Below are 10,308 nucleotides of genomic sequence, written 5' to 3'. Positions count from 1 at the left end.
TATGCAAGAAATGCAGAAGCCGAGTGGGCAGTAACCGCAAGGCCAAGAAGAGGAGGAGCAAGAGGGCATCACCGTGACCACACAGTGATTGGCAGGACTGGAATGTGGCCTTGCTATAAAACTTAGAGCTTGAAATTAAACTGCGTCACCTGGAGCATCCATACTGTGTATGCTGTGTTTCCTTGACCCGCAGACAGCAGGGTGTCTACGTGATCCTTCGGGTAACCTTAAAGTTGATACAAGAACCAACACAAGGATAAAGACTACACCTGTCTGGATAACACATGCTAGTGTTCAACCATCCTTGCAGTAAAAAAATGTATTTCAGTTCATGTCCATTGCCTCTTGTCCTGTCACTGGATACCACTGAAAAGATCCTGGCTCCATCTTCTTTAGACCTTCTCATCAGGTACTAATACACATGGGTAAAAATCCGCCCAAACCTTCTACTCTCCAGTCCCAGCTCTCTCAGCCTCTACTCATATGGCAGACACTCCAGTTCCTTAATCATATTTGTGGCCCTTTGCTGGATTCACTCCTGTATATCCACATCTTTCTTGTATTAAGGCATCCCAGAACTGGACCCAGAAATTCAGACATGTCTCGTTACCATGGTTGAGTAGAGGGAAAGGATAACCTTTCCTCAACGTGTTGGCAACACTCGTCCTAAAATAGCCCAGAATGCTGTTGGCTTTCTGCATTGCAAGGGCATGGGGGCAGCTCATGGCTAACCTGGTGTCTACCAGAACCCTCATGTCTTTTTCTTCAAAGACACAGTCAGCCCCCAGTGTGTACTGGTAAACCCTTGCATAGGTGCAAGACCTTGAACTTGCCTTTGTTGAACAGCATGAGATCCTTGTCAGCCTGTCTGGGTACCTCTAAATGGCATCAAAACCCTCTGGTGTGTCAACCAGTCATCCAAACTTTTATTGGCTGCAAACTTGGGCAACGTATCTGCCTCATCATCCAGGCCACTAATGATGTTAAGCAGAACTGAAACCAGTGGGATACATCACAAGTGAATAGACTCAGCTTGACTTTGTGCCACTGATCACAACTCATTCAGACAGGCAGCTCAGTCTGTTTTCCATCCTCTTCATTGCCCACATAAATACCCTGTACTTACCAGTTGTCTGTGCAGACATTATGGGAGACTGAATAAAAACTTTTGCTAAACTCAAGAGAACCAACGCTAGACACTCCCTTTCACTCACCAAGCCAATTATATCACTGTACAAGGCTATTGTTTTGGTCAGGCATGATTTCCACTTCATAAATCAATGCTGACCATTTCCAATAATCTTCTCATCCTTCAGGTGTTTGGAAATGGTTTCTAGGATTATCTGCTCCTTCACCTTCCCAGGATTTGAAATGATGTTGACCAGTGTGTAGTTCCCCAGGTATTCCTTCTTACATTTATTGAAGACAGGAGTGACATTTGCTCTTTTCCAGTCTTTAAGAACCTCTCCCAGTTGCCACTACCTTTCAAAGATAAATAAATGTGGCCTCAGAATTACTGGGGCCAGTTGCCTCAGCACTCTCAGGTGCATCTGAGTAGGTCCATGGACTTACATGTATCCAACTTATTAAAATCATAGAATCATAGAATCATAGAATGTTTTGGGTTGGAAGGGACCCCTAGAGGTCATCTAGTCCAACCCCCCTACACTGAACAGGGACACCGCTAACTAGATCAGGTTGCTCAGAACCCCATCCAGCCTGTCCTTGAATGTTTCCAGGGATGGGGCCTCCACTGCCTCTCTGGGCAACCCCTTCCAGTGTTTCACCACCCTCATTGTAAAGAATTTCTTCCTTATATCTAGTCTAAACCTACCCTGGTTTAGTTTAAAACCATTACTCCTTGTCCTGACACAGCTGTCCCTACTAAAAAGTTCTCCAGGCTGAACAAGCCCAACTCCCTCAGCCTGTCCTCATAGGAGAGGTGCTCCAGCCCTCAGATCATTTTTGTGGCCCTCCTCTGGACCCGCTCCAACAGTTCCATGTCCTTCTTGTGCTGAGGGCTCCAGAGCTGGACGCAGTACTCCAGGTGAGGTCTCACCAGAGCAGAGTAGAGGGGCAGAATCGCCTCCCTCGACCTGCTGGCCACGCTTCTCCTGATGCAGCCCGGAGTACGGTTGGCCTTCTGGGCTGCCAGCGCACATTGCCGGCTCATGTCCAGCTTTTCAGCCACCAGCACCCCCAAGTCCCTCTCGGCAGGGCTGCTCTCGATCCTTTCTTCCCCCTGCCTGTATTGATACTGGGGGTTACCCCAACTCAGGTGCATGACCTTGCACTTGGCCTTGTTGAACCTCATGAGGTTCACACAGGCCCACCTCTCCAGCCTGTCCAGGTCTCTCTGGATGACATCCCGTCCTTCTGGTGTGTCAACCGCACCACTCAGTTTGGTGTCATCCACAAACTTGCTGAGGGTGCACTCAATCTTGCTGTCTAAATCATTGATGAAAACGTTAAACAGCACCGATCCCAGTACGGACCCCTGAGGGACACCACTCGTCACCGGTCTCCATCCGGACATTGAGCCATTGACCACTACCCTCCGGATGTGACCAGCCAGCCAGTTCCTTATCCACAATGTTTCTGTATTCCTCCTGGGTCATCTGACCTTGTTTCCACCTCTTGTACACTTCATTTTAATTCCTGAGCTCAGTTAGGATCTCCTTGCTCATCCATGGAGACCTCCTGCTACTTTTGCTTGATTTTCTGCTTGTCAGGATAGACCTTTCTTGAGGTTGGAGAAAATTAAAATCCTGGATCCCTCTTGTCTTCAGGATCATCTCCCATGTTACTCTTCCAATCAGGTCCTTGAGCATGAAAAAGCCTGCTCTCCTGAAGGCCAGGGATGTGATCCTGCTATTTGCTTTGTTCCCTTCACTCAGGATCTTGAACATCACTGCCTCATGGTTGTTGCAGCCAAGGCTGCCCCAGCTTTCATGTCCACCATCAGTTCTTCTTTGTTTGTAAGTATAAGGGCTAGTAAGAGTCATCTTGTCAGGTCCTTCATTACCCATGTTGGGAAGTTATCATCAAAAAATTCCAGAAAACTTCTGGATTGCTTATGCACTTCCATGTTGTCCCACAATCAGGGCTATTAAATTCCACGATAAGGACCAAGGCCTGTGACCCTAGGGCTTCTTCCAGTTTTCTGAAGAAGGCCTCATCCAGTTCTCCCATATCAGGCAGTCTGTAGCAGACATTCACCACTATGCCACCACCTTTGGTCTGTCATCTAAACCTCATCTATGAACTCTGAGCTGTCTCATCATCTGTCTCCAGGCTCCATGTACCCCTGATGCTTGCTCACATAAATGTTAACTGCCCTTCCTCATCATTCTGGCTAGCTGTTTCTAAACAACCTGTATGCATCTATGGGAGAACTCCAGTTGTGTGAGCTATTCCACTATGTGTCTATGGTCATGATAAGATTATAGTCTATCAAATTCATGGAGATCTCAATTTGTTCTGTGTGTTCCCCATGTTGTGTGCATTAACACACAGACACTTCAGAAAGGCATCCACTTGTGTTGATTTCTCAAAGTGTGAGAACTTCCCCTATCATGTTGCTCTCACAACAGCACTTCCCTAATTGTGTGTTTGCACTTGAGATGGCCAAGTGCTTGCACTTCAAGTTCTGGTTTGTTGTTTCCAAGTTCTCTCTTGTCCACACTGCCGTGAAGCTTTAGTTTCTCAAACTATCCCACCACCTCCTCAGTTGATTTTGGGTCATCAGCATCCTCACCCACCATTCCTAGTTTATAGTTCTCCTCACCAGGTTGGCCAGCCTGTTGGAAAAGATGTTTTTGCCCTACATGGTCAGATGGATTCTGTCTCTTCTTAGCAACCCTTCATTCTCAAAAAGTGTCCTAAGGTTGTTAAATCTGAATAATTGCTGCTGACACCACCACGTATTTCTTCTGCTGGGGACCCCAGAGCTGGATGCAGTACTCTAGGCAGGGTCTCATAAAAGCAGGGCAGATGGGGAGAATCACCTCCCTTGACCTGCTTGATTCTGTACTATTTTAGATAAAATCATAAACTCCTAAGTTTTACAGATGAAGAAAAGAACAATACTGAGGAATTTTCATTATTACATTATGAATGTATGCTTTCTGACTTACATACATACATACTGCTCATGACTGTGCTAAAAAGTAGGTACAGCATTACAGATCCATGACAGTGGTCAAATGAAAGGGAAAGGCATGAGAAGATAAGTGAGACAGGGGAAGAAAAGTGAGGCAAGTGAAGGGAAAGGAAGGCAAGGCAAGGCAAGTCAAGGAAAAGAATGACATTATTTTATCCCAATAATATAAAAGAATATGTGTCAAAATCAGTATAGGTTGAAGATGCACATAAAGGAACTGATAACTCTATAAAAAGCTCATAGAGTATTCACAGTTCATAAGTAAAGAAGAGAAAGGTAATTACCCTTGAAAGATATATTTGTGAAATAAATGAACATGTAAAGGACACTCAATAAAATATGAAGATATTTTTCAACTGACTGGTTGACTTCTTGCAAGTCAACAGAAACCCATTATATATTTACTTATTTTTTAATTTCACTAAAAATACTTCTCCACATTGTTGGCATGGAAATTAATTCAATTCTAATTAACTATAGTTCTTAAAGTCAGTAATTTATATTCCATTTTAAAAAACTTTTGTCAAGTGAATGCAGTTATGTTTTTAAAAATAGTTTCTTGATTTTCTTCACATCTTGATAATGTACTTCTTACTTATGAAGAATTAATTTACCAAATGTACAATGAATAAACATGACATTCTACCTAAAAATGAAACTTCGGTTGACTATTTTACTTCATTATATCATTGAATGAATGTAGACAGTAAAAGCATTAATCAATGTTAAATTTAAATAATGAATCTGAATTTTTATAACTTCAACAAAAACTTCAATAATAGAACTTGTACTTTTTTATGTATCTATCAAACCAGCTAACTAGATATAGTCTTAGTAGGTACTAGTAACAGCAAGGTTTTTTGATTGGGAACATATTCTTGTTATTAGTTATCAAGAAAAGAGCACAAACAACATTTAGAACTGCTTTGCAAAATCCCTTTCACTATTCTGTAGCACTAAATCTTAGGAAGCAAAAACTACTCCATCCAAATTTGGAAAATAAAAAAAAAAACATTTTTCCCTCCACCATTATGCATGAATAAAGATTGTGAAAGGGCTGTGGATGTTAATCAAAATTCTTATAACATTTCTGACATATGTTTTGTCTTTATCATCTGTGCATTACCACTAGAAATAAATTGAGAGTTGTGAGAGATAAAGCTTGGGTCTCTGTCAGGGTTATGAGGATAGAAAAAACAAGCCCAAATACCCAGGTTGCGACAACATTTTCGTCTTTCCTATTATCAACTACTCTCAACTTCTAATAGGCCCTGGGCTTGAACATAAGTCTCCATGGTTTTCTCTACTTTATTGTTATAAATAAAGATGCATTTAATTTGTGAACAGTCGTCTCTTCACAATTTACAGCTCATCTTTCTCAAATTAATATAACCTAAATCCTTAGTATACTGCAAAAATACCTTTGGAAGTGATGAAATGCCTCTGAGAAACTGGAAATTCTGGAAGCCTCTTCACACACCATATGATCACGAGTTCTAGTCATCCTGAGCACAATTTTTAGTTGCAATACCTTTGAAAAATCATTTTATTTTTGTTGATATTTAAACTAATTGAAATAAATGCTAATGTTCTATAAGGAAAAAAAAACATAAAACAATTGAAACTGTTTGGTATTTGTTATTGCTCTTAGATATCTTTGGTCCTGACTTGTTGTATTAAAATGAGAAATCTGCTCCCTGGCCCTTTCCAGTTTTGGGGAATGTATTGCTTTAAACAAAACCTTGGGGAAAAAAAAATAAAAATGTTAAAGTTATTCATAATCAACCACATTTAAAATTAACTTTTTTACAATCACATTCACATCAAGTCCTTGAAAGCACATTATCCCAGTTATGAAAAGGATGGGAAGTCCTTTCTTTGACTGATGCAACTGTGCCATTGATTTTATTCATTCCAGCCAGAAGGGAATGCTCAAAAAGCCTCAGCAGATTTAACACTGTTAGAGGACTCTGGAAGAGGGTTTACATATCACACTATCTGCAGTGCTTGTTGTTAGGCACTGCATCTAATGATGTTTTAATGCAAAGCATGCATTTAGGTCCCAGTTATCTTTCTCATACAATTTTATACAATTGTAATTTTCACATTTAAACCCATCTTTCTGACTGTCATATGAAATAGCCTTTTTGGTTTTGTTTTTTTTCTATTTTTAGCCTACTGGTCTTCAGAAGATGGAAAGCAAAAGAAAGCATTCTAATGAAAAAAGACAAGAGTAAGCCAAAGAGACTTCTAATTTCCTTTTTTTTAGTGCCAGGGGATAGCTTAACCTGAACTCTATTTTACATAGCTTAATTGTCACAGTCTGACATTTCAGGAACAAGACACAGGAAATGTCTGTAGAGATTAATCGGTCTCTTTTGAACATATTAAATAGGAAGAACTACCAGGCAGAGTCTGAGAGAGATTTTGGGGTGAGGGGTTTTTTTGCATCACAGACTGTTTGTTGTGTAGTGACGCCACAAGCAGATTTTGTCAGTCCACATAGAGCCAGGTAGTTCACCTGGAGGTGGAAAACACCTTTTTTTTCTTTCTTACATGAAAAAGACTGTAGAACAGGAGTAAGAAAACTGTGGAACATGGCAGAGGTAGCAAAGTGAGGAAGGAGAAGAACTAAAAATAAAGAATGGGGGGAAATTCTTTCAATGTTTCATACAATTCCACAACTGACTACCTTTATTTAGCCTTCCTACTCCATATGTGCTAAGAGGCAAAATTGAAGGACTTGTTCTGAATGCACATTTTACAAATGTATAAAATGTGATAGTCCTTGGACTAAAAATTTATAAATTTTTGTAAATTTATAAATCCCCATAAAAAAGGGGAGTTCTGTGTAAAACAAAGGAAACAAAATTTTTAATAACCTAGTTTATCTTAGGGACATCTATTACAGACATTACAAAACTTCACTGAAACTGTAATGAAAGGGAAAACATTAGTTCTGAGAACAGTAGCCTAAGTTATTCAGTTACACAGCACAGCAACTTGAAAGTAGTGCCAACATTTGTCCTGTAAGTATTACTTCACGAAGATAGCAATGACTTCTTTTGGATGCAACAGACATGCATTTTTCAGTATCACTTTATGGTATAGTGTCATCAACTTGTAGTTTTAGTTTTAATTGTGTCATTTCCAACAGATAGACTGAAGGAAGAAATTGCTGCATTTGCACTTGAATACAGAACACAGTCCACATGCTCAGTGGTAAAAGGAGAGAGCTGCTTACTCCTTCAGTATAAGACCCAGTGAGATCTCTCTGAAGGGAAGAATGAGAAATGGGAAATAGTTGTCACTGATTTGTTTCCATAAGCTATCTATAGGATCAATCCTGTACCAAATAAGTAAAATACAAAAAATAAACTTCCTCAGAAGTAGTTACTGACCATACATAATATTTTAATGGTGTAACTGCTTATTCTACATTTTATGGTATGTGCAAAAGAGAGCTCTTCAGTTTGGAAATGTTTGAGAACAAGACTTTGAGTAAGAATTTAAACACTGTCAAACATACACAGTAAAGGACTCGAAAGAAGCAAAGCTGATTGACTTTCAGTGAAGCTTAGACACAGGAAAGACTGGACTCTCATCAAGTACCACAGAGGTGAGATTTCAAATGGGATATTCAGATGAGCTTTCAGCTGGGAATGATGAAGTCATCTGTTCAGCATCCATTTTTAACGTTTAGTAGACATGGTACTTAAAACAGTGGACGATAAATGGAATGTTGGCCACATTTCTCAGTTACAGCAGTATCATTAGATTGTTCTAGGAATCATGTCATGTTCCCAGTCTCCACACAGATGTCCCTGTGGAATTCTGTGTGTTTTTAGCTTCTCACACACTTCTCCTGGCATGAGCTGTTCCTGAGTTGGTGCAGTTTACCTAATTTCTGAGGTGACGTAATCTCCTGCAGCCAGGTTGAAATTTTCAATATCCTTAGTTCATAGTCTTTTACTCATTTTACAAAACCAAGTTGAAGGCAGAAAACCCAGAGATGTGTTTTACTGATGTTCAGTTTAAAGTCAGATACAAAAGAATGGAAATAGAAGAGTATATGGAGACCATTCAGAAGAGATCAGACATGTAAAGCTTGACTTAAGTATAGAAGTTGGAAAAAAATCCTACAAAAAACAACAGATGAAAGTACTTAAGACAAGCAATTAAGGAGGTTGCTTACAATAAACTCTGTTTCCCTCATGGAGAGAAGATGTAGAGAATAGAAAGCAGTAAACAACTTGCTGAGAGGAATATCTTTTAAAAAGTCCAGGGTAACAGGAAGACAACAAGAAGATTTGCATTGTCCAGCAGATGAATACAACCATAACACATGCATTTGTCTTCCAAATATTGATATCAGTTATTAATGTTTTATTAATGACAAAGAAGTTATTCGAAAGGTATCCATTGAAGATATAACAACTTTGAAGTATCCTTCAATTGTGTATTTGTGGGTCTATCTTCTTTTACTTTTATTGACTCAGGACCAAAACCATATATATTTAAAACTGTTAACATTTTCCACATTTCATCCTTCAGGTAGAAAGTATACCATGTTAGGATGCAGTTTTTAAAACTATCAGAAAAAGAGTTTGCAGTAAATCAGCTATTAGATTACGTCCACACCATTCATTACAACACAGAAAGGACTTCAATATAAGCATCACATATTGTTAGATGATGCAGAAATAGTGAAGTGTGTGCATAATGTATTAAATCATTTTTATTCAAGATTAAATTTAAGTTTAGAAATCTACTTTCAAGTGTAATTTAGGTAGCATAAGACAATAATGAATAGTTGCTTCATTTAGCTGATTCATCAAAACACTTACTGTATGTGCATCCATACACTTCAATGCGCATTCCAATTCTGCCACCTGGATTCCAGTCCAAAGGCACAAAACGGAGAAATCTCGCTTTAATGGAATGCTGAAGCTTATAGTATACAACACTGTCTGCATTTGTGTTTCCAGAAAAGGCCTTGAAGAAAATGAGAAAGAGATCAGCCACATCCATAATGAATACAGAAATATACGAAAGTATTGTTGATCTTTTCATTTTATACCCTCTTCTGGCAAACAATCAAGGCCAGAAATAAAATGTAATTGTCAGTGAATTCCATAGGAACAGCCACTGAATCAATCTTGACTGTTCTTCTGGGTCAAGTACTAAGTCATCTGTGCATTCAGCAATGGCACCACACTCAATGAAAAATCTCACACCTTCTAAAATTTAAGTGAATGAAACATTTTAAAACCAAATATTCTTTTCACAAAATGTGTACAACTTCATTTCAGTGTATTGTACCATTGAATACTTTTCCATAAGACAACAGAGTGAGCTCTATGATTTCCTCTTACCAAAAGTTTAAATTTCATTGTAAACTTGTGTTTTAGTTGCATAGTATGCTGAATCCAAAAAGTTCTTACACTGGCAGATCATGGTGTTGCATCACTCTGTTTTCCCACTAAAGAATCCAGAGTATTATAAAAGGATTTCAATTCAGTGTTCTGTTGAAAAAGAAAAATCTAAATTTCAACTTTTTTTTGCAGTATTTAACTGGTAAGATTACTTTCCCCTTTTGTTACATAAAGAAAACATATGAAGAAACATAAAGAAGGATATAAAAAATCTAAAGAGCTGTAATCATGAACCTTAGCATCCTAAAGAGTGGAGAATATCTTCTGATTCGGGTAGTTACATGTTCAGGTGTTGTGTGGGGTTTTTTTCTCATTGTCTGTATGTGATATGTGAAGCAGAAAGAATTTGTTCAAACATTCTGGATCTAAATTTCTGATAAATTAGACAGAAATAACTCTGTGAAATATTTTGATGAATAGAATTGAAAAGATTACACACTTTTGGATATATGGACAGTACTGTTGCTATAGTTACAAGCCAAAGATGTGGCAAAACTGCAGAAGTATATAGAAATCAAAATCTTTAGGTATGCAGCTTCTCTTTCCATCAGTTTTTGAAGCAGATATGAGCTTCATTGTATTTATTATTTACCCTCCTACACATGAATCTTTCCACATTCCCTTGCCTGTACTAGTAAAATTTTAGTAAATTCTAATCTATGCACAGGGAAGGGAAGGGAAGGGAAGGGAAGGGAAGGGAAGGGAAGGGAA

The 10,308-nt window shown here is 38.8% G+C and overlaps 1 protein-coding gene across 1 annotated transcript in view; it reads right to left on the bottom strand.

Annotated features, from left to right (window-relative positions):
• The window catches only part of CNTNAP4 (contactin associated protein family member 4), a gene marked incomplete at its 5' end in the record, with an annotated part of 90,328 nt that extends 81,171 nt beyond the window's left edge, over nucleotides 1–9,157 (bottom strand). Inside the window, one exon of the mRNA XM_035897987.1 lies at nucleotides 9,010–9,157. Within this exon, the coding sequence (XP_035753880.1) occupies nucleotides 9,010–9,157 (148 nt within the window). The remainder of the gene's footprint in view (nucleotides 1–9,009) is intronic.
• Between the last annotated feature and the right edge of the window lie 1,151 nt (nucleotides 9,158–10,308).

The sequence above is a fragment of the Egretta garzetta genome, unplaced genomic scaffold, assembly GCF_000687185.1.
Source record: "Egretta garzetta isolate BGI_Z169 unplaced genomic scaffold, ASM68718v1 scaffold357, whole genome shotgun sequence".
In the NCBI taxonomy this organism is placed as follows: domain Eukaryota; kingdom Metazoa; phylum Chordata; class Aves; order Pelecaniformes; family Ardeidae; genus Egretta; species Egretta garzetta.
The sequence above is the reverse complement of the archived record's forward strand: the minus strand, read 5'-3'. Positions and strand labels throughout refer to the sequence as shown.